Source organism: Amphiura filiformis, chromosome 3 (assembly GCF_039555335.1).
Source record: "Amphiura filiformis chromosome 3, Afil_fr2py, whole genome shotgun sequence".
Lineage (NCBI taxonomy): Eukaryota > Metazoa > Echinodermata > Ophiuroidea > Amphilepidida > Amphiuridae > Amphiura > Amphiura filiformis.
Window position 1 is genome coordinate 17625544 of NC_092630.1, and position 26458 is coordinate 17652001.

The 26458-nt window shown below is 37.6% G+C and overlaps 1 protein-coding gene across 4 annotated transcripts in view; it reads right to left on the reverse strand.

The window, feature by feature from the left end:
- The window catches only part of LOC140148143 (SRSF protein kinase 3-like), a 137672-nt gene that overhangs the window by 14756 nt on the left and 96458 nt on the right, over positions 1 to 26458 (reverse strand). For 3 of the 4 annotated variants that reach the window (XM_072170000.1, XM_072170001.1, XM_072170002.1), the window contains 6 exons: positions 23021 to 23183; positions 21959 to 22111; positions 20760 to 21041; positions 9890 to 10339; positions 9340 to 9708; positions 6291 to 6397 (listed from right to left, as the gene is read on the reverse strand). In XM_072170000.1, coding sequence (XP_072026101.1) covers positions 6291 to 6397; positions 9340 to 9708; positions 9890 to 10339; positions 20760 to 21041; positions 21959 to 22111; positions 23021 to 23183 — 1524 coding nt within the window. The remainder of the gene's footprint in view (positions 1 to 6290; positions 6398 to 9339; positions 9709 to 9889; positions 10340 to 20759; positions 21042 to 21958; positions 22112 to 23020; positions 23184 to 26458) is intronic. The other variant, XM_072170003.1, reaches the window with a different exon arrangement.

Sequence of the window (26458 nt, forward strand, 5' to 3'; positions counted from 1 at the left end):
CCTTGACTGGAATTGGAAATATCACATGGGCCTACACACACTTAATTCTTTTTGGTATTAGCCTACCATCCCTAAAATGTTGCAGAAACCCATGCATCAGCTTGCGAACTGAAATACCAGGGCAGGGGTGGGCAGACCTTGGTCAATGGTGCTATATTTGAAATATTCTGACTAGTAGTAAAAGGAAGAACGAAAAAAGTTGTGTTTTTTCTTTTGGATGCACGTACGATGATGTACTAGATATAATCTTCATCGAAATGGTCAGTAGGCCTATTCACTTGGAACTGTAATTATATATCCAAAAAAATGGATAGGAGGGATCTTGACACCATGTATGATGTTTGGTGAAAGCACCAAATGTGGAAATCTCAACTTCGTGCTTGCATGGTAGTCGGGGGTTCTGTAGGCACCTGTAATTCTAATGGGCCTATATGCGGCGGCCTCATGACAGAAAATTGCAACCCCCCCCAAATAACTTTTAAAAAACAACACTTAAAAAGCTGATCGTTATAAGATTATCACACACATGCTAACCTGATGATACGTTTGAGCACCAAAGTAAAATATTTCGAGTTTGCACTCATATTCCTTTCATTAATAAAAACAATTCAAAAGGAATTATACACTTTTAATTACATGACGAAGACTACCCCCCCCCCCCCACACACACACACACACCAACACACCCACTAGCAGGTAAAAAACCCGGTAAAAGCACCACGGAGTCCATCGCATACCGGTGCTCCTTTCAAAACACGGAAATCCCTGCATGGGATGATAGTTCGAGCTATGGACTCAAGTTTTATTACATACTTGTTTATTTAGAATTATAAATGAAACACGACAGATCATGCATTGGGTAAGGAAGGGCGGCTATTATTTAGATTTTGTTGAAATTGAGTTATTTGCAGATCACGGAAGAGATCAAAATACACATTTTAACCTTTGTTCCACCAGGAAAGTTGACATCTGTAGCATGTTGGGTCCTAATTTGTGGCCCCTTAATTGGTATTTCCGTAAATTTGAGTATGACTGTGGAAATGTGGTTCTTTTTTTCTTGGTAAAACAGTGATAGAAATGTTCTTAATCAAATGAAACGGGGGTGATTTGGAAAAAAAGTGGACTGGGCGGTTTTTGAAAGTGGGACTTGTATAAAAGTGACTTTTTCCTAATATTTTTTGCCTACAAAGACATAAAAAAAACCTATTATTTCATCATTGGGCAGACATTAAAGTGCAACATCCTTAATTTTAAAAAATGTTGATTTTCTCAGAACTACAATTACTCCCCCATGTTGATGCCTGTATATGGTTTGACCGAATTAACCTCATATTTGGCCCCCAAAATGACCTCGGATGACCCCGAATTTACCTTCCGACAATTTGACTCTAAATGTTGACTGTACCCACCAAATTTCGTGCCCATACGACAGTTTTTAGTATTTTGACCTCAGATGACCTCGGATGACCCCGAAATGACCTTCCGAAAATTTGACTCTAAATGTTAACTGTGTCCACTAAGTTTCGTGCCCATACGACAGTTTTTAGTAATTTGACCTCAGATGACCCCTAAAAACATTGGGTGATGTTGACCCACTAACCAATGCGAACTTGTTCTGTCTAGGGTCAAGATGCACCCACCCACCCACCAAGTTTGAAGAATGTGCGATCCCTAGTCTCTGAGAAAATGGGTTTTTGCATGTTATGCATAAATTATGCAAATTAGGTATTTAATTACCATATTTTGCACAGAAAATCAAATCAGATCCTCTGGTCATGCTACCCTCTACCAAGTTTCATCATCATAGCATCATCATATCCCCAGATACAGCTCCACAAGGCGGATTTCTTCAGATTTCCTACCATATTTGTAAAAGCATTCCGCATAAATTATGCAAATTAACAACTAAATTTGCACAATTTTCGCCGAAAAACTAATCAGGTGATCAGCAGGTGTGTATCATACCTGCCACCATAATTCGTTACTATGCGCCCAACAGATCTTGAGATAGTCTGTCCACAAACTCCGCTACCAGTATCAATTTACGCTGATTTTCGCATAAATTATGCAAATTAGCTATGTTAATTTGCATATTTTTTACAGAAAACATACAGTTACGGAGCAAACTTGGATATCATTCCTCCCACCAAGCAGCGTCTCCGTAGGTCTTACGGTTCCCCAGATACACACATATATCCACCCCCCCCCACACACACACCAACACCCCCCCACAGACAGAAATAGTGATTACTAAGTCCCATCCTGAACAAAGTTTAGGCGAGACAAAAATTAATTATTTTATTTGAGAAATCCAGCAGATATATAGGTCTAAATAAGTAACATAATGGTTCAAAGTTAGAATTGACACTTAATAATTACTTTTCATCTGTACAACCCTTTCCAAACATCAGCAAATGCACAGGTGTTTGGCTTATTGCCAACAATCTATTTTTAGTTTGTTTACGATCTCTTGAGAAACTGGACCTGTGATTGGATGATCGTGATACACACCCCGAACACACCCCTATCCAAATTATGACCGGTGCGGCCCTGGGTCGATCCGCTGGTAGTCATAGCCGTACGACCATCATGGTGACCTACTTTTAAGTTGGAAGACATGTTATTATATTCGAAAAGAAAATAAAAAGAAAGAAAAAATAGATAATTTAAAGAAAAATAGCGACATACTTAGAAAATACCAAATTTTGGATCAATGTGATCGTCATTTTAAAAAAAAAAAAAAAAAAAAAAAAGCTTGTCTCAAAGCTCACGAGAAATTTAAAAACAAATGCGAAATGCGATTTTTTATTTTTTTATTCCCGACTTTTTGTCATGATATTTTAAGAAAAAAGTCTGATTTTAGCCGAAAATTTAAAAAAAAAACTATAAAAAAAATTTTAAAATTTTTTTGAAATAAAAAAATTTCCGCATTTGTTTTTTTTTTTATTTTTTGATATTTACAAACGCCCGCATCAGCTTTGAGACTAACCTTTTTTTTTTTTGCCTAATACTATGTAAATAAAATGATTTATTAACGTTCTCATCTTCTCCGATTGAAGTAATCGTTATGATGTTAATATCATTTAATATCATCACCATCGTCATCATCCTTCCTCCCTCCATCTGTCTGTAATGAGTTTCACTTTCATTTTATTTTCTACATGCAATGATGCATGCATTGTACCATACCAATTCAACTTTCCTGATTGTACACAAAGCAGCACGGATCGATACATCTTGGCATCATCCGGTCAAGTCGGGGTCAAGTGGGTGTTGAGACTACTTTCTCACCGTCGGTCGGTCGATTGCTCCTTAATTGTTATTGAACATGGACAGAGCTTCACTACATGTTTACGTTTTCTACTCCAGGTGGAGAGAGGAGAGTCAAAGGAGTTGAACATGTTGAAGCTTCGTTGAAAGTTTTTACAATAAATACTATTCATCGGACCATCAGATTCAAGAATATTTATTTTTTTCTGGGAACTTGGGAAGATGTTTGCGCTTGCTGGGTCTATGGTTGGAACTTGGTGGACAACACGTAAGGATGACAGGATCTCTTCCGCACGACCGCATCCATACCATGCATGTAACTATGGTAACAATAACCATACATAACATCCAGGCACGATCGATGATCATATGATCATGGTTAATTAATGATATATCATCATGCGATTCGATTGAGAGGTCCCGGGAGAGGTCTAAGAGGATTGATCGAGTTGATGGCGATCCCGGATAGCGATGCTAACTTGTTTGCTGGAATTGGAAATAAAATGTGCCAACAATTGAAATCATAAATTGATCATGGAAGGAAATCAGGCCCCAGTATGATTATAAGAAATACGTTTTATATACTACTTATTTTGAGGAGAAATCTTCATGCCACAACTGTTGTAGGTAAACATGTTTTGCAGGAACTTAACGAAATGCTGGTCGGATTACTCCATCTTATAAATTATAGTGAGTTAAACTTAATTTGTTTCTGTGTGAAGACTGTGTCACGTTGCATTATTTATTTTGTGCCCGGATTTTTTAATAGTTACAGGGATCTATATGACTAAGATTTTTTGGCGGGGGGGGGGGGGTGTCTAGAAAGGGTAAAATTGAAATTGTGAAAAAATTCTAGGTATGTACTATGCCCGGATTATATGCATGTCCTACTTCGAGAGACGATGCACATTTACCAATCTATAGTGTGAAACCGTGGGGGACGGAGCAATCAGGAACTTCCAAAAATTCGGGGATTTGCCCAGTAGACTTTGTTATACATGATTCACAGCCTCCTTCTTTTCCTCCCGGGCTTTTGATTTTTGCCGCAGATTTATGCACAATGAAATTCTTCCAGATATATTCGTTAGGCAAAAATCAGGCCTGGCAAAAATATTGTCAAATTCGATTTACATAAATACCAGGGATACGGGACTCGCTGCATAATCATGATGCATATAATTATAAACTCGCACACGCAAAATCGGAATCAACAGAAATTTTGGGAATCACAAGATATGATCATGACCAGGAGTCACGACATTTCGAAGTTATAATACAATGGTGCGTGATGTGGATTCGGCAGGGACGTAACCTTACACGCACTACTACTGTTTACTGTATAGGGCTACAGCACAGATGCTGTTCAGTCACTTCCGGGAATCACTCATGCACAACGAGTTTCCCGGTTTTTCCCCCGTTTCGCATTTTCTCTTGCTATTTCCTCGTTTTCTTCTCGCTTATTTCCGCATCTCCGTAGCTTCCCGTTTTATCTCTGTTGTTTTCTACATTCCCTGCACACTCCCTGTAGGGCTACATTTTAAGTAATACTGGTGGTTTTATGGGGCCGACTTACAATTTCCCGATAGGCTAGATAGATACATGTGTAGGTTTAAAGCCTTATGTACGATCTTTTTTCAAACCCGATTTTTTTGGCATATTTGTAAATACTTACACTTGTTCTAACTTAAATCTATGAGCAAACTGTCAAATTCGCCCTATTTGTAGTAAAACGGGATGATTTTCTGTTGGTCCGACATCAAATCATAATTTTTTAGATTATGATTTTTTGTCGGCCACGATCGCAAACCGTAGTCTCCTACAAAACTAGTTTGATTACGCTCCCTCCACATGTGGAGGGAGCGTAACTCAAACTGGCATCAGGAGACTTAACTCTGGGCCGCACTTTTCGCTGTCCTAATCCAAATAGTGCGAGATGTTTCGAGTGATAGAGGTGCAAGTTTATGATGTTGTTTCTTTGCAAATTCCCAATGTTTTTCGCGTCCAAATGTATTGGGAACTTTCATAATGATTTCGTATATCATTTTGGAAAAAAAAAGAAAAATCTTAAAATTTAAAAAGATCATAGGCCTACATTTTTTATGCAAAGCTGTAACGTCCTCAGTCGGTAATTGCATGATTTCAATTACTTGTTAGAGAATTAGGCTTAAATAGTGGCATGTTTGTCATAATATTAATTACACAGCTTCTTATACTTCTTGCCTAAACTCCCGTGCTTGAATGTAATTAATACTCCATTATTTATCCAGAATAAATAAAAATTCATTAGCGCATGATCCACATTGGCGCACCCAAACTGATATGGCACTTCAGAGCAAACTTTAAGAAATAGGGCAATTGGTTTTGCCCGATTTTTTTACACAGCCGTGTCTTTTTTCTTACAGGATCTTCTTTCTTCTTCTGCCGACCATTACATTTGCTCTAGCATTTTACATGCATGCATCGATTTTGACCTAAGTTGTAAACAACTTGCTTGAATTTATACTGTTTACAGGCCTGCTATAAAAATGGATTGTTTGACTCATTGGGTGCTATGCCTTTGTAAACAAGCATGGACAATATTATTTTCCACACCATTCTATCTCCAATAAACTTTTGCACTAAATCAATATTGATTACATTGGCCCATAAAAGCACCAGACCACAACTCCATTGTTTGGTTGTGTACATTTTGTGTTGAATAGAACATAACTATTATAATACCTGAATATAACTGTAAATTGAGAAACCAGGAAACTGACAAGTGCTCTGACTGGGCTGTAATTGGGCTTCCTGGTTTGACCTGCTTTGTCCTGCATTTTCCGTATTTTTCTTGCTTTTGGGTGAAAATTGTTTCACCTTTCTTGGATATTTTGGCAGGATGTGGGCAGGTACCTGGTAGGCTCCCAGCAGGAATCTATTGTTTAGGAGCCCAGGAAAACATTTCCTGGTTACTTTTTTTTTGATAGGGAAGGTGAAAAAGCACCACATAAACTATATTATAATTTCAGAAAACTACTTACTGTCCAGCATGCATTGCCAAGATCTGCAATCTTGACCTTCAGTTCCTGGTTGTCCAGCAACGCTGGTGGAGACATCTGTGATTCGTTTGTCTGCGATTCATTAATTACTGATGAGAAAAGACAAGTAAATAATTTGACAAATGTAAATATCAATGAAAACATACAAAATAACATGAGAAAGAGATTCCTATCAGGTTAGTTACCAGTCCTGTCGTTATGAAGGGGAATCCTGCTTAACCAATGAGGTAGAACCAAAGAGTACAGAGTTGTCCACGTCCAACTTAGATTCATCAGCACAGACATCGACTTTTATCATACTGACATTTTTTTAACAGAATACTACTCTCTTCTAAGTTGGACAATAAGTAGTCATGACACACGTAACAGAAGATCGTGGTGGTCCCCAGTAAGTATATCTGCACAGTATGCTAGGAGCTAACTTGACACGGCAAACACGCATATTTTGTTCCAGGACCAATTGAAATTGTGTGGTCAGCACTGGCTAATTGTGAAATGTACACAATATGTTCCCACCGTAACGCGATAGACACCCATATGATGACGGTTGCGACGGCGGGATGTTTCCCACTAGACTCAACCATGTTTGCATGTCACTCATGGGAGGGCAAAAGTGGTGCCACTGGATTATTTTATGTTAAAAAATGTGCGCTAAGCGCTGCATACGCAAACCTTTGTAACACTGAAATTTGAAGATGCAAATTATTAGTTAATTTTGGGGTTCTTGTTGATAAATGCCGGCTGTACACTACTTGTATTCCTTCAGAGACAAAACCAAATGGCGGGGCAATTTTGAGTCGGTACTCTAAAGGTATAATACGTTTGTGTTTAAGGGAACATTCGACCCAGAAAGTGTGTAACAGGTCAATGTTGCTTGAATTTTATTTTTTTCAAACATGGCTACATGTACTGTGCTTCCTTCCACACTGGCTTGCTTTAATATTTACTGCCAATTTTTGCCTGTACACCTGTAATTCAATTTCATAATTGCCGCCTTTGGCCTGATTGGGATAATTTTTCCCTTGAGAAGTTGTTTTCAGAGGGCTAATATGGTATTTGAAGCCGTGCATGGCAGTTTGTGCCATGATCACTATGCGCACTCTGCAAATCACGTAAGGCACATCATATATAGGGATAATTTATTTTCTGGTATTTGGGTATATTTGTGAGACATTGGTAGGCATGTCCACATTGCTTATTATAGAGGGCGACGTTCAACTCAAAAAGCTCAAAAAGTCACTGTAAGGCATTGTCAATGATGGCCGCAGAAAAATGAAATTTTTTAAAAACAGACATTTGCCCATAACTTTGTGATATTTGAGCTACAGACATGGTTGACCCCTCATTTTTTAAGTTAAATGATCACCTTTTTAAACAAATTTCCATGTGAAAAAACCTACTTGAAAATGTTGTGATCATGCCTAACATTGGGTGTATTTGGGAGATATATGAGTGTGTTTGGGAGATATTTCAGTGTATTTGGGAGATATTTCAGTGTATTTGGGATATTTTGAGTGTATTTAGGAGATTTTTGAGTGTATTTGTATAGGCATATGGGTGCATTTGTGAGACATTGGGAGAACATGTATTTGGGAGACATTTGTCAGACATTTGGGTGTATTTGTTAGACACGTTGGTGAAATTGTGAGATATTTGGATGTATTTTGTTGAACATGTGGGTGTATTTATGAGACATTGGGTGTATTTGTTAGACATTTGGGTGTATTTGTGAGACACTGCCTGTATTGCTTTGTGCATTTTGTTAGACATACATTGGGTGTATTTGTATACACGAAAAAAGTTATCACAAACTGCTGTAAAAGAGTGCTCGATTTCGAAAAAGAGCAGTAGTATTACACGTATATCAATACAGCATGTATTGGACTCGCTACACTGTGTTTCACGTTGCTAAACGATCATCAGGCGAATGTCTACGGAGGTTTTTTCTTCTTCCTGGCAGTGTTGCCATGTCGACATTTGCTTATGAATTCAGTCCGTTTGTTTAACAATCTGTTTGGATCGGCTTTTTTATTATTAAGGATTGCCAATTTCTCTTCGAGGCATAGATTACACATACCCGTTTTACGCCTAAAAGTATTGGATTTGAGGATGGTTTCCCAGGATATATCATACTTAACATTATTGTCTTTCAGACTCCAAATATGTTTGGATAATTCGTTCTTGTATTTTTTGTGTGGGTGTATTTGTGATATGTTGGTATATTTGGGAGCCATTTGGGTGCATTAAGACAGAATCTGGTATCCATCAACATGCTGAAAATCATCAACTTTGTACAAAACACACATTATTGTATCTGCTTCAGCTTCTGTCACCTCATTCATTTCTATGCAACGTTGATGTATTGTAATAGGTAATAGGATTTTACTTGAGGCCCATACCCATACAAGTATGCAGCTTTCCCCCGCTTGGCTGGGGTATCCTTCATTCAATGGGAGCTTAAGCATGGTGACTGCAGTAAGCTGCAGCTTGACTGGGGAAGGCTGTGCACTGTGGTAAATAGGTAGTGCTGGGTATTAACAATTAAGATCAACACAAGCCCGGTGGTCAACATCCCACCCCAGAGGATGATTTAAGCACTTCCCACCACGCCACTGTGTTGACTTGCGGTTAGCACAGCTGTGCGAGTGAACATGACACCGCTGCACGCACATTGCATTGACGGGCATGGGTAAATTTGAATTTGGACTGATATATTTACAATAAAAACGCATTCAAAATGCTAGTCGATTTCACATTTTATGTTACCTACAGAAGGTGTGAATTATCCTTTATGCATACATCACTTTTGTTCTGAAATCGACCAAGTAATAATGACACACGCACAATTCTTAAACAACATCTTTTGCACAGAATTCAATAGGATTTGAAAAGTAAAGTGGCAGTTGAAACTCTAGTGATAACACGTTTGCAGTGCATGATGGGGCTTCCTTAAATCATCCTCTGATCCCACCCAGTACAATATGCATGAGGCGTCAATGTCACTGGAACAGATAATGGTACACAGACTCACTTGAAACATGGTTTTCATTTTCGTTTTCATTTTCGTTTTCCTTCTCCGGTGTCTCCTCCGCATCCATGACCCCAATAAATTGACTGCCTGGTTTATCTTCTGCACCTTTTAATAAACTCATCTCGTAAGCATTGCCTATGTTTGTCGGTCTGTTCACTCTCTTGTCCTCCGCCGTGTTCTCTGTAGTAGGCGAAAAACCATTCACCTTATCACTGTCGTTGTCCAGGTCTTCCAGACCTATCCTTTTCATTCTTTCAAGTTCTTCTTCTGAATTTGGTTGAAGTTTATTGCTGTCTTCGTCATCTGGGGTCTTTCCGTTTTCTGAGCTGGGCGTTGTGTCCTTGCTTTGGACACTTGAGTCCTCTTGAGCTAAAGAAAGAGTACACAAAATGTTTATGTATAAAGAGAATACAGTATTTTGAGATTTTGAATCTTATGTTACAAATAAAAAATTTCGTTAAATACATATTTTCATTACTACCTTTAAATTAAGGTTTCTGCCTGTTTTCATGTGATGGTTTTAGATTTGCATCAAGTATAAAATACTTACAACATGTACTGCTTTCTTTGGAACCATTCTCAGAACTTTTTTCCTCTGATTTCTTCACCTCCTCTAGTCTATCACTCCTCTCTTCTGACCCGTCACTAGCATCCACAAACCCATTACATAATAGATTATCATCCTCCCATGGTCCATCACTTTTAGTTGTCCCAACAGTTTCCTCTCCTTTGTCTTTTTCCATGGCTTCACTGTCCTCTTTTAATCTTTGGGGATTGCATTTGTCATTGTCCGAGTCTTTTTTACTTGGAGAGGCGGAGGATTCACTACTGTCCTCCGTGTTGTTGTTCTGATTCTGAGTTATGTTAGAAATATTAGTACATGTTGAATTGGTTTTGGTAGCATCGGTTCCGTTTGTCGTCGGGACGTCCTCTGATGCGGCCGGTGACTGCGGAGAATCTGCCTCGTTGCCCGAGTCATTATTTTCGTCTTGGTCGGAATCTGGTGAATATACACAAACAGAAAATATGATGATGAAATGAACTCTAATGTGTGTGCGTAGTTATTAGAATTAGGGAGTTTCTGGCTTGTGTAACATTCAACCATCAATTGCCCTTTTTTTCATTCTTCAAAAATAACATGTTTGCAAAACAACGTATATGCATATTATCAGAAATGCTATGAGAATTAAAAAAGTAATTCAATAGCTATATATTGGGCAATTGCAGAAAAACTTTTTGACCATTACTCAAAATAGCAAGACCCTCAAAAAATTCTCATTATATGATTTGCAAAAATGTTGCTTTTTGAAATAAAAAAGAAAAGCCCTGGATGGACACATGTACACATAAATGGAAAATGGGCTGAATGGAATATGGGCTGAACGCTGTCAGCAATAGCTTATCTGTCAATATTTAACACTACAGTATTAATCAACATAGTTTTATGGAGAATAAAATCCTCTTTTTGAAACTGATATTTTATCACTGGAATACTGACTTAAGTTATTACCCTGTATTTGGGGTTGTATCAAAATTGAAATGATATTTTCAAGGAATATAGAATTAAAGGCCAAGTTTGTAGAAGTTATTTACTACATATAATATATAATTCTGCCTACACGTTTTCATGATTGGCATATATCATGCAGAAGTACGCTCATATTAATCGAGTTTTATATATTTTAAAAGTTTGTTCATTTCTTTAAATGGTTAAAATTTCTCATGCAAGGAACTACAAAGTGTCTTGAGGTTGGATTAAAACAGTCATGTGGGGAAACACATTCCATTGGTAACATTCATACAAAGTCATATACAATGTCAGATAAATTATGCATGAAATGTGTACATAGACAAGCCATACATGAAATAGAAAGCAAATATTTAACAACCAATAACACTCGGGAATGATTAAATAGATTGGTTCAAAGCATCATGCAGCAATTATAATGATACACAACATTATATTAATACACAGGCATATCATAAAATGAGGTGGGATATATAGATGTATGGTATACAGTATTGAGCTCATCCATGTAAAGTCCACACACCCCCTGTGGAAGATTTTGGAAATATCTTCAACAAGAGGAGTATGAATTTCAAGTGGAATGGAATAGCACATTATAACCAACTCTTATTTGAAACTAGCCCTCCCTCTGTGGAAGAGTTAGTTTGAAATGTTCTCAGAGGGTGTACAAACTTCAAATGGAGCTGCATAACGTGTTCATTCCGTTTACGACCCCCTTGTGTAAGATACAGGGGTAGTGTGGATATTAAATGGAAAAGCTTGCTTTATGCAGGGGATTTGTAACATCCAATAAACACTTTTGCAGGCATGTGTATTATACAAAATATGTTTCTGCAGGCATTCATTGCATATTTCACTGTTTTTAAAACAAACATTATTATTTTTAAGGGATTTTATAAAATCTATTTTATGATGGGTTTTTTTTGCGCATAGTAAAAAAATGTCAGTAAAATCTCCTACCAGACACATCCACGCAAACGTGATCAACTAGAGAATGCTGCATGCAGAATATTTTCAAATTGTCAACCACTTTCCACCTATTAAATATTTCTTTATGAACTACACGTGGAGGTAATAACATGCATTACTTATTAAGTACTTTCATTTGAAGAGAATTATTTTATAGCTGCAAAATGAACATTATTTCTAGGTGATCATTACACTCTCTTGCAGGTGTGGTATATCTTGCACAAAGGATGATTTAGATTACACAACTTTCACATGATATGCAACATGTCCTATGAAATGGGAACATCATGTCCGCGAATGTGATATGATAGAGGCCAATATACAGGAATTATAAGAAAAATTCTTTCCTGTTTTTTTTTTTAAATTTTATATCTTCAAATAACTTTTAATTCGGTTACATTACCTTAGTCTCAATTTTGTCAAATGGGATCAAGCAGTGCATCACTCATAAAAAAATATTATTATAAATCAGCTTAGTACTTTCATCACCTTACCATTCAAGACAGTAATGCCTATTGTATTTCAAAGATCACATCACATCCTGATGTGATGTGATATTTTCTTCACAACTCTGAAATGGACATGATTGACTTAAATGATGAGGTGATGAAAGTAGTAAGAAATCCATATGGAAGGTATAACCTTAGTTTCCCACACAGCAAACTGCAAATTATTAACTTGGCAGATACTGCTTTCTTATTTGCAAGGGAAGATGTACAGAATGATTGGAGCATCATACCTCACAGTCTACAGAGCCATGTTCAGATGAAAATGGAAGGGATTCAACCTCCAAATATGAATGAAACCCAAACATGTCCGCATAGCACAAACCTCTAAGTGTGCTTGGGGGTTCAACAAAACCCCTTAAATATCTTGAGGTTTTTAGGGGGTCAAACCTGTAAGCATAGACTAATAACCTAGACCTATTGAGCACCCATCCCTAACCACGGCGGTTAATAACCTAGACTTCTTGAGCACCCATCCCTAACCACGGCGGTAGATGAAGCCTAGAATCCATGGTGATTTTGACAGGATGATCAGAGTTACCATACACGGAGAAATAGAAGCTCCTAAGTGTGTCTGAAATGAAAGATGTGCTCCTTTGCTAAAATTGTTGCTATGCAATGCCCACTTCACTATGCCCATAAAAGTCAGAGGTCTAGGGACTTATTTGCCTGAGCCTAAAGTGCGTGCACACAACTGAAACCCCTGACTGATGACCCTTCATGGGTTCTGATACTCCTGAGTGTTTGTACTCCCGTGTGAACACAGCTTATGTTATTTCAATGTCACTGTTCAAATCAGAGCCATATCATTACACAATTCACAAAGCAAGCAAACCATGCATGAAACAGCCAACATGAACAGCTGCAAATTTACTCCTATTCCCTCAAAAATCATTAAGTTTTCATAATTGGAGAGACAAAAATTTACATAAGACCACAAAAATGTTGTCATGAACAAAGATTACCACAAAATGAATATCTGTCAAGTCAGGCTGTTTAGATATCGTCTATAAATATTGACATAATTATGACAAACCCTCGCTGAATAACTAAGTGAACTCATGGGGCAATAAAAGGTTTCAGTTACTGTAACACTTTCTAAATAATCTCAATTTCCAATTGCATACTCATTTATATCATTATCTATCAACACATTTGTGCTTCATTTCCTATAGCGGATACCGAATATAACATTGTTCTTCAGGATAAAAGCTCGTGAAATTCAGCGAAAATGAAAACATAATAATAGCGGAGGAATTGTTTTGATATGATGTCATGAATGATACTGTAACATCCTTTGAGCATGCTCAGACAGAGACAATATGCAACTATTCCATGGTATGATTTATAAATAACATTATTTTGAAATAAACATGAAGTCCAAAAGTCAGGTGTCAAATCAGTATACATATAAGTATTGGTGTCACTCCAATAACACATGCTATAAAACAAATATTTATGACTAAGCAAGCAGCCAACTACTGATGAATCTAACCACCCTGAAGCCACAGCAATCTGAACACTAACAGTGTGCATGCACTCATTACTCCAGGCATCATCAATGTTGTTTATGAAATGTAGATTAACCGCATAATATTCAGTTGTTTATTTAAGAACTCTGACTGCTGTCTAGGTAAAATGGATCAATCAAATCATGCTTTCATTCTTACTGGAAAGATTTACATGTACATGCAAGGTGGACGGATTAACATAATTTTGATGAAGAGAAAAAGAGTTTCACCACTTAAATTATTACAAAATATCTTCTACAGATAATAGGCCTACGTAAATGAATAGAATTTTGAAGATCTTCTAAAATAGCTTCCATTTGATGTGAGTTTTGGAATAAGGATATAGAGGGCTATCGGCATTTCACTGCCAAAACTAGGGGACAGAATTACCATGATCAGTAGTGATCTCTTCCTATGAGATACACTTACTAGACTATGTAATGTGAATTTAATGAGTCCCTCAGTTGATAATACTACATCTATCTCTCTCTCAAAAAAGGGAGCAGATAGCCCAACATGAGTGAAATGAGAGTTGTAACTAATACTTGGATTTCTTACAAAGATAATCCATTTCATATTCAAAACATATCGATTCACTTCATTAGTGAGTACTCCTCGTTAAAAGCACTTACGATACACAGGGATTTAAAAGAACATTTGATAAGTATGCTCTTCCAGATCAGGTCTCTTCTTTCAAAATTCATTCGAATGTACGTATAATCAGTGTTGCCAAATAATCCCGAAACTGAGAACTCTTTAAACATTGAGTATATAAAGAGAAAATACATCACAAATACTGCCTAGCCTGGCAAATGTAGCCCATTTTTTGGCACATCCCATCAGTTTTTTGAACTGCAGTACGCCATCTTAAAGTAGCACAAATATATGGTTAAACGACGGCATAGGCGTCACTGTGAATGATGATGCGACTCGCTGAAATCCCAACCAAACAACTTGCTCAATGTCTGCAACATCAAGCAATGACTTAATTGCAGTCACTATGTCTGACATTTTATAGAGCTACATCTGTTAGTAACAGCCTGACTGCTACACCATTATTATAGATAGAATATGTGATAATTCAAGTCAATGTATCAGGCTAGAAATGACCAGCTATCAGACCTTTAATTTTAGAGACGATTACTTATTATATTAACTAGGGAGAGAAGAATTTGACCCATATTAGTATTACTACCAGTATTATTAGGCCTAAAAAACCAAGTTTGTATTGTCTTTTCCAATTGACCCAGAAATCTGAAAAATATGGTGTTTTATTTCCTTCATTTTTGAATTTTCATCATATCTGGTATAAAATTTGCAAAATGTTTGGCCTGTTTGTAATTTATACTGCACAACTCCCATATGTTCAAAAATTGAGCCTGACTAACCTTATTTATCATTGTTTTACCATCCTATTTTTAGTATTTATGAGTAAAACAACCGACCGAGACTTGGGCGCTTAACATAACAACTTTTTTAGGCCATACTACAAAATCATTATTATTGTAATTATCATTTATTTTATTATCATTGCCATCATTATTAAGATTACAATCATCATCATCAATGTCATCATGTTGTTACTTGCTCTCCCTGCCATCATCATCTGATTATGCTATTCCAGCTGATTACGCTATTCCAGTTGAAATCCATACACCCCCTTATGGAAGACATGACCTTAATCTTCCACACAGGGAGTGAAAAATTCAAATGGAACCACCCATTCAGGTAACCACATTTGAAATTCACACTCCATGTGTGGAAGATCAAGGTCATATGTCTTCAATGTCAGAGGGTGTATGGATTTCAGCTGGAATTGCACATTGCGCATAAAATTTCCAATCACATGTAAAGGTTAACTTCACACATCTAGTGAGTATGATGAATTAACAAGCCACAATAACAATGTAAATTAATGCCGTCATCAGTACCATCAGTCTGCAAAGATCAGCTCAGCTATACAGCTCACCCACAAGCGAAACGTACACATAATAAAACAACTTGGTAAAATAAGTTATGGTTTTTCCAAAGCAGGCCTGCCAAGTTGGCATCATTACAAAATCAAAACATGCTTCACTCCAGCTTACGATGGGAAATCCTCCTGCTTACGGCGTTTCAAATTAAACATGAGCTAGTACTGCTTGATATATAGAGTTACAACGTTGGTATTGCTACATTCTCTAATATACGTTCATAGAGCCTCATATTTAAACCTTTATAACAACATTGAGTGTAGAAATTTGAGCATAGCTTTATGCAGATGACGTATTGTTACATGCTAATATATAACACCTTTCATAAAGCTTCACCTATTTAAGCCTGTGCAGTTTGCAATAGCATTGCATGTAGAAATTTTAGCATTGCTTACACATAGATGACGGAAGGCTTATCAAAGTTGATTTTTAGTTTCCCATCACATATTTTTGCCAAATGATGAGGTGTCTCTTTCACTATTTGATATATTTTGCTCGTTCATTATTGTACTCATTGGGCTTTTTAATGGTAACCAACAGACATCAAAGGCAAGAAAATGACAGCTCAACATACTATTTAGTATTACTGACACCCCCCGCTAAAAATTCAAGCGTTTAAGGGTACTCATTTTCAACGGCAGTGAGCAAAGTGCCCTATGTACTGATGAATGCTTTGTAATTGAGAGACACCAAGCCCAAGTCAGGGGTAATGGAGACCATTCAATAAACTTTCAAAATAATGAATAATTTCTGCAAAATGGCTTTTTGAGGCAGCATAAAAAAAAGGTGAAGAGAGTGGGCGACAGGAAACACAAAATCAACTTTCATTGGCCTAAAGACTACACATTGCTTAAATTTTCTTGGGATTTGCCCCAGAAAGATGCTGGCTGGTATATGGATCATAACTAACTTATGTCATTGCCTAAACTGGATGTCCAATGGAGTAGGATAATCTATTGTAAGCTTCCCATCTTTTGGAAACATTATTTTGTTCATTAGAAAGACACCTCTTCATATCACTGTGATCTGCACAAACTGAGGAATCTTTGATGCCTATGATCCAGTCTTTCTGTGTTATAACTAGTGACTATTGATGGTGACATTAAACTGTTTTTCGCATTGTCACTGCCTGAGCTCAGTGAACCGCCCAAGTCACACAGTTTCTTTAAGAATGGTCTCTAGTTATCTGGTATTCATCTGTTTGTGGAAATCACAACGATATTACCAATTCCATCATAAGAAAAGTCAAAATTTTTAATTTCCAGATAAGGGCAGATAGTCAGGCTCTCAGGCTTTCCCAGAGAACCCAACAGATCAACAAATGTAACTTATTTTGTTTCACAGCTGACCCTCTCTCTCCTTGTCTGTACCAAAACCAGAAGTGGGGCAAAATAACATTAAAACAAATAACATCAAAAGCATAGAAGAAACATAAAGAAAATATTTCAAATGACTAGCTTTACCTATATTTTATAGTACATTCTTAGTCAGTGGGAGTGGTCTAGTTCGTAGACACATTTCTGATTGGACAATCGCATGATTTTGGGTGCCGTCTATCAGGCCGTAGACGACCCCACGTCATCATGCGTCTTGATAATCCGTAACTGCAGCGTGTAGAGATGCGCGCGTATGTATCGCGCTGGATCGTAGACTAGTGCGGAATCTGCTGACGCGCTAGCAGTACGCGCAACAGAATACGTAAAGTTGTAAACAAGTTTCGTTCATTTTATAATGAGGGAGTTTTTATGACGGTAACTTAGTTTTGCTTTTAAAAATTGTTGACAGTTATTAAAATAATATTTAACTGACTAAGAATGAGAATAAACGATAGGAATTTTTATTTTGCCTATCCTCTACCTATGATAGACGACAGGCAGGTCCAATATTTTTATCGCCGCATCCACTACTCAAAATATTGGACCTGCCTGTCGTCTATCACACGGTAGAGGATAGGCAAAATAAAAATTCCTATCGTTTATTCTCTAATTCTTGGATCTTTTGTGTCTCATCTTTGACATATATAGAAGCAAATTTTGAGCATATATTGCCCTATATTTCTCAAGATTCTGGGTGTATTATATAAAATTACTGTGTGATTGTGAATACAGGCCATGATGCATATTGCCCTACATTTCACCAATTCTGGGTGTATTATCTAATGTTTGGCTGCCAGCTCAGACATGTTGGAGCATCTGAGTTACCACTATACTTAAATTTCACATCTAACGATAGGACTTGGATACTTACAGATGCCATTATGGGTGCACAGGGAGAACTGACTGATTGATGAGTTTACTCGTATACCATAATGCATTGCGATAACATTGACCCGTTTTACAGTTCCCATCGTGCAGTGGTATTTGTGTAAATCAGCAGATGATAACATATTTAGTTTCAATTCTAGTACCATGCATTAAGGAACATACTAAATGATTGATTATACTCTAATGAACGAAACTAAGGAAGATAAACATGATGATTAACGTTGCTCGCACATAGTTTCAAAACATCAAAATTAAATGTTGTTCTGACCCACTTCCACTTTTGTAAAATAAAAGAAAAGTACAGAAATTTTGGACTTCAAAAAAGAAGGAATTCAGAAAAATACATGAAAAGTGGCCTCTCAGGAAATAGAATCATTATTATAATGCAACTATAGCAGATTCAACCCATCATGGAACGTTCTTCCAACAAATCCAGGCTGCCAGTCAATCATCTGTACCTCGTCTTTAGCGTGATATGCATGATCGCCTGGTAACCTGAATTTGTTTGAAAAACATCCCATGATGGGTTGAATCTGCTATAGTTACTTTTAAATGCCTTCAGCAATCTTTTGGTTTGTTCCCTTACAGGAAATGGGAATTGGTCAGAAGCATGTAATTCATAAGAGACCTGCTCCCACGAAACCTGGGTAAGTCAAGAAATTATGATTTGGAGATATATCAAATTTAAAATGCTCAGATTGTCTGCTTTAAAATATTATATCACGTATTACTCATCTTTTGCCCTTCAAAAACACACCTCTAGCTTCAAAATTCCTTTGCTTTCTGGCATCTTTGTTGGACATTATCAAGCCTTTTGCGACTTTGTCCAAGTTTTGTGGGAGCAGGTCATATGTCCCACTTATTTCAAATGCTGCACACCACTGCAGTAGAGGCTAATTATCAAATAGCACCGGCCTGTATTTTGAGGCCACACTTTCAAAGAATACCAGCTTGTATTTTGAATTCTGGATGATGATTTAGGTCTGCCAACAATCAAGCATACTATGCAAAATAGATTTCCAAATGTGTTAATATGATATCATATAAATACAATTAAATACGGCATGATGTTAAAGAGAGAAAACAATCATTTCACATGATTGACACAACTAAATGGGTTTATCTATTTAACATCCACACTCCCTCTGTGGAAGATTTTGAAAATATCTTCCATGTGGTGAGTATGAATGGAATAAGCACATTAACAACTCTATTTGAAACTCACCCTCCTGTGGAAGGATCAGGTTGAATCTTTCTCAGAGGGTGTGAGAAATTCAAATAGAACTGTATAATGTGTTCATTCCATTTGAAATTCATACTCCCCCAGTGGAAGATATTTCCAACATTGGATAGTGTGGATTTTATATGGAACAGCACAATGTTCAGTTAGTAAGGCACTTGTTGGCTGATTATGCACACTGAAATGATATACACGACACTAAGTACCAGGTACAGACAATGTATGTACCCCACTGCTTGGATAACATACACACCATGTAAACATAGACTACAGACTGGCCCCACACCTTATTGCATGTTCATGCATTGTGGCAACACACACTGGCTGTGTGCAGGGCTGACTTTGTGCAATATACATTGACACAGGTCTACTGCTGCTATGTGATACATGTAGTTATATGTAATGTAAGCAACAAATGATGTCCCTCAAACTCCCCCCACCCCCCATGCCGACAATTTTTGGTTAGCACCAATTACGAGGTATAAGTATCGGTCTGCGAAACAAGGGATTTCTGGCTTCAGAAGAACCTCTATTATGTTATGTTAACCATTCAATGATGGGCCTGGGGTATTTAAAACACAGTGCACTTGAATTACATGCTTAGCTAAGTATCATGGCTATACAGTGAAAATCTCTGCAGGAAAGTCTATATACCGCAAATTATATCAATAGACCTGTATTAAGCAGCGCAGGGTTCAGATTTTTCTGTGACAGAGAGTATATTTCTATTGCTACATGTTGGACCATGATATTTTTACAGACAGAGCAAACAGTTTTTCTGGCAATGATTTTCACTATAGCTGCACTGTTAAGCTTCATAATGGGAGCAAAATGGTCTAAAACCTGGTCTTTTTTTTGTCGATTTTATATCTAGTGTTGGGATATACATTCAAGAAAAGTGATGGAATGTTATGAACAAAACCAGATTGTAATGGGGTAAAGAATTTTGAGTAAGACTACTGCTGGTACCCATGGAATTCTAAGAAGGTTGTGCTTAGACTGAGTTCAAGTCTGATGAAGGCAAAGAACCTGGTATCACAGTTAACTATTGAATTAAACTAAAAACACAAGTCATAAAAAGATGCCGGTGAAATTTACTCCACAGTCCGGTTTCACATAACTTTATTCCTAGAGAAGAGTTCTCACAAAGATACTTGAATTTGTAAAGATTTTAACCCAACCCTGACTACGGTTCTCATAGCAGGTCCAGATTCTTTGCCATCTGTGCATAGGTTTACATTCTGAATCATTCAAAAGAGTGGGTACCAGCGATATATAAGAAAGGGGAAGGGAAGAAATTAGCCGAAATTAAGGTGCACACAGAAAGGTTACACATAGCCAAATTAACACAGCAAGCCACTAGATATGGTAACACCTGCTATATATATTCTCATACTACCAGACCAGATGTTCATTACATAATGTGTACCTCTCTTCGGTTTTGGTGGGGATTCAACTACCGTGTTGTCCTCCACATTGTCCACAGCCCCAGTTTGCGTAGCAGCGATGAGCGGTTCGTGCGTCTCGCTTAGCGGCGAGGCGGCCTCGCTCAACGGGGTACAAGCCTCGCTGATGGACGTACACGTCTCGCTGAGTGGCGTGTATACCTCGCTCAGCGGTGTGCTGCATGGCGTTCTATCGTAATCGCCACCATCACTGGTAGGGCTTTGCAGCTCTGTATCCATTTTCAGATGCAAATTTTCCATGGATTCTAGTAAAGAAGAAGTGATTTCTCCTTGAAATTTCATAGACTTAGTGGGTATTCACAACTACTGTGCGTAGCAACTATTGGAATTGCGACCATATTGGCTCAGTGATAATACCATGACACTCATTATATCACTATAGATGCAATACACTTGTAGTTGTGAATGCCACACATTACAAAACCCTACATAATTATCAAAAAAATATATTATGTTAACCTAACAAATGATTATAAACTAAAACCCCGTTTTATGTGTATCAAATCAAGTTTACATTTTACCTGGTCGAACCTGGAAACGAAACTGTTACTATTTTATGCGGATGTATATTACAGGTAGAACAAAGAGATTGATACAAAACAAAGCTTGATCTACAAAGCTACTTTTAGATGATACTTTCTTATGCAATCATTATAAACCAGGCAATGATTGTGACTCTCTATCTTGCAGATGCTGGTTTTACCTTTCATCCAATGACAAAGGCTCCATTGCTATCTCATCATTGCTGACACCTGCAATATCCAATGTCTTACCTCACTGATGCCACAAACAGATGCAGGTATCCCACACTGAAAATACACCCCACCATGACTTCAGTTTTCAGTTTCTTAGATGATGTAACTTTACTTACCTTACGATTCAAACCTTTGTCTTTATACCTCCTTGCACCCGTAATGAACTGAACTGTGTTATAAAGTATTGTTAGTAGTTTAGCCTCTTGTTTAAGTGTAACAATACTACGTAAGTGTTCCCTGAACACAGAATTGCCTCTGCTTTTGTAGATCCAGTTGTTTACAAAGTCACTAAGATGATTACACCTGTCTTGTCTTAGGGACAAACCTGTTTTGTCTTTTTAAGGGGAAAATCTGTTTCTTATATCCCTTCTCTCATAACATTAGCTACCATAAGCTATGCTTATTACCTCTTTGCTTCTGCTTCTGTTGATCCAGCTCTTGTAACTGCTTGTCCTGCTGTTCCAACAATTCCAGCTGTTTCTTCTGCTTCTTCTTCAGCTTCCTCTTCTTATTCTTGGACATCTTCTCTGAGGGTTTGCGCTCCACAGGAGCTGTACTTACTGTTGAAGATGAGAAGGAATAACCAAAAAAATAAATTATACAGTCAAGATTTGAAGGAAATGTTAAAAATGCTTACTTCACAAAAGAGTTTCAAAGCAACCAAAGTCTCCCAGTTAAGACACTCACTCATTAAATCAAACAAATGTTACTATGTTCCGTTTCAATATTTAGGTACCTAGCTATCAAATGATCCCTATCCTATCATGCATTAAGTGTGATGGATGTTCTGCCAATGTTGTAAATACACAATGTCTCCAGCAATTAGCTAGATGTCTTGTCCGCATGGTTTATCACTATGATCACCTCAACTAGTACTCACATAGAAATAAGATTGATCACTAGTTAGCTGACTGATGCAAAAACTTCCCTACATTTTCTGGAATGACCATATACCCAAGAAGCAGTGTTGCATGGTCTGCAACCCGCAGAGTTAATTCATACTGATTTTTATTATCAAGTGCTTTTAACTAAGATCAATTCAATTTGCGACTCCTTATACATAAATAGGTTTTCATTGCTGCTACACATTGGAGGTATTGACCAGGCCTTCAAAAACAATTGTCTCTTTCTGGCAATATGAAGAAAAAAATCTGTAAATATGACTTCACATAACTGCACATACCCCTGCATGTTAGGTCTGGAAAATTTTCTGCAACACTGAACTTCATTTTCTGGAAGTACGCTCTTGTATTCCTGTTTGACACAGTTACGGCATTTAAAGATGTTGATGTACTGTGGGGACGGTGTTATAAGCTCCTGTACCAACATTGGTCAAGTGGACTTTTTCGACGCCAATGTGTAGACAGCCACAGCCAGAATTTGTCAATCTCGATGTGTATTGCAACCACATTCACATCCAAATACCCCTGTTAATCATCAAAAGGTAACTGTTTCGCATATCACCTTACCTGAAGAAATTGGAGGTCTTCCTTGACCTTTGACCCATCCTTTGGCTTCCTGTGCAAGTTTGCGTACATACTCCTCATCTACACTCAGTAGTATGTTCTCAGGTTTGATGTCTGTGTGGATGATTTTGCATTTGGTGTGCAGATAGTCCAACCCTTCTAGTGTCTACAAAGAGAATGGATCAAAAAAGAAAAAAAACATATTATGATAAATTTAGTTCTTCATACTTGAACAAAAAGTACCTTAAGCAAGTAACATATATGCTTCTTTTCTTCCTCTGAAACAAGTATTTGCTGGTAAAGACAATTGTAACACCTTGGCTACTAGTGCTGTTGTCGACATGTATTATGTCAACATGTCGACATAACACATATCCGTATAGGTCAACATAAATTTTGAGATGCCCACATAAAACAATAGAAGTTAAGTGCCAAAAAACAATTTCTGCAGTGTAGTTTAACACCTTTTTATTGCTAATGATCGCCTAAACAAGTTGGATGTGAATTGCCGGCCCAAAGCTTTAAATATACACCTGATATTCAACCAAATTACAATGCTTTTCATTCTTTTTGAGATTAATGTGAACCGATTTGAATGACACTCGATCCCACCAGTTGATATGTCAACATCAGGATTTTAATTATTCCGACATGTAGACATGAGAAAATCATCTTGACAACAGCACTACTACTAACTATCATCATATTGTGTTGTTTTGATATTCCAAGAATTTTCATTGTTTGTTTTAGTTTCTGTGGTTTTTTGGTTTTTCCCCCCTTGCTTCTTTGTGGCAATGTATAAAGGGTGAAATTTAGGATGAGAAATTTTATTCCCATGCCAGGTCAACCGCAAGTTCCAGCTACATGTAGGGCATTGAATCTGATACACAAAATTGAACACACTCTATTAATGACATGTTTCGCCATAAATATTGCTCTTTGTAAAACAACTTGGGAGCCTCGTTAAATGCGCAAGAGATAAACCATGTATTAAAAACACAGTAGTAAATTATGATGCATGAATGGGAATGACTGCCTGCCTGCATGCATGATAATGATGTATGGGGAGTTGTTAAGGAATAAATGACATGCATGATCAGGATTCAAAATGAACACCACATTGATGACATTTTAATGACGCTGGAATGCAAGACTGAATTTTGAATTAAGATGTGTGAAGGGGTTCGTTTGCCTGTGTGTGTGCATGTTTGTAAATGCCAGCAACCGAGGACATTGACCAGAATATACTGAACACATAATAGCGGATGGACACCCAGCAACTGTGGACGTCCACTGTTCCTTTCCCCCGCCAGTGTATTGCAAGCAACATAAAAATGGATTTAAGACCATGTCTCGTTTGCCTTGTAACAAGGACGCCTCAACGAAGAACAGATGATTAATTGTGTTTTCAACTGATTGAGTGTCCCAGGTAAAAGAAGAAATAAAACATACAAACAAACAAACAAACAAACAAGTCGTGATTCAAGTCTTGATCTTTCAAAAATGAAATAGAATAGCTCGAGACTTAGATTTTAACATTTTTTCCTAAGAGATTATACAGTGGCTCAAGTCTTTTGACTTGACTCAACCACAAAACGACTCGACTTGTTACAACTCTTTGCGGAAGTTTGCGGTATAGGACGCTGCATATAGGATTGATTTTAAAACTTCAAGCGAGTCTACATTTGGCGCAAAGTTTACAAAGTCCTCATTTAGATGTTTACAAATTCAATGTCTTCTTTACAAATGTGGAGTGTGTGTGACAGGCGAGCTAGTACATGCATACCTGTAAGTAACCACATCGTGCTGCATCATCACTCTTTCATTTATTCATATTCACTCACCATCAAAGAAATTAAAACAATCTGAAAGCAACTTGAGGTAAAATCAATTGTCTATCATGTTTATTCATTTTTTGTCCAAAATTTTACACGCCCTACCACACTTGAGTTTCCCCCACACAGCCCATACAAATACATATTGATATTGCAGGCATGTTCATCAAGTGGCCCTTGAGTGACTCTCTTCTCCATCAAGGATGGAAGGTGCACTTGAGCTCCATGGACTGCACCACAAGTATTCAATTTCTCTTGGCCATCTGCATCTTAGTCATTTCCATAAATTCATCTAAAACAGGGTTCAGCAACCTTTTTGAAGCCGAGTGCCACTGTCAAGATCCGTCAGGTGCACTAGCTACGTGGGAAATGCCAGGGGGCAATAGCCACAACACCTTGTCATGGTTCCAGGCTAGAGCCTCTGGGTCGCTCTGTAGTTATTGGTTAAAGTTGTGAATGACCATGATGAATCAGGTGGATGACACATTTGTCTTAATGCTTTTATATTATCATGATGCTGAAGAAGTTCATGAAAAGAATGCTTCAGCCATTTTGTAGGAGAGGGTGCACATATGCCCAGCGGTAGCGCTAAAATGTTATTCAGATTTTCTTTTACAAATTACGCGTACTGCTAGCCGTCCAGCGCGTATTATCAAGGTCCAATGCACACGCTTGACGTCGCGCACGTATACGCGATGGTTAACGCTGTCAAAGGAACCTTGGAAAAGATTATAGAACAAAGCACTCCAGAGTCAGCAGGGACCCCCAACATGCAGAAAAACTGAAAGTAGGGAGTCCGTAATAGAGTTTGGTGAGTCAGAGTTGCACAAATGCAGCATAAATAGTATGTCTGCGGTAGCACTAGATTGAAAAGCTGGGGGTCTGCAGGGACCCCTGAACTCGCAGAAAATTTTAAAATAGGGGGTCCGAACTGTATTTTGGTGAGTCCGGGACCCCAAAAAGCAGTCTAGCGCTACCCATGCATATGCCACTGGAAGATTGCTGTGTGCTAGTGTGCCTATGCCACATCTAAACAATGATGTTGACTAAATGACCGATGATAGACTTTTCTTGATTTTTTCACTACATCTTCTCACTACTTCTGTCCCCCCACAAAAACCCACAAAAAAAAAAATAGAAAATTAAAGAAATGCTAACCCAAAGATTTTGCAAAAATCAGGTCGGTCGGGTAAGGGTAACATCTTTTTTTTATGCCTATTTTTAAAACAAATACTGCTTTCCTTCCTAAGCTTAGAAAAAGATGAAGCTCCGAGAATGAAACAATAACAGCATGAGCTACAACAAATGCAACTTGTGTTTTCCTGACACACAGAAAATGTGACAAGTTATTCCCTTTGAGAAACTTGACATCAGTAATTATTCCATCAGCAGAGCAGCCACAGCTACACCAGGGAACCGTATCTCTCCTTGTATGTTTTCTCATCACTCACTCCTAGACATCTTTTAACTCACTTAGCTAGAAGCCAAATATATTTAAACCATCATAACGAAAATGATGTTCAGACTGAGTTTTGATGTAATAAATACATTGATGAAGCGCTCATAGTTCGGTCAGTGACTGTAGAAATGATATAAAATCCATAAT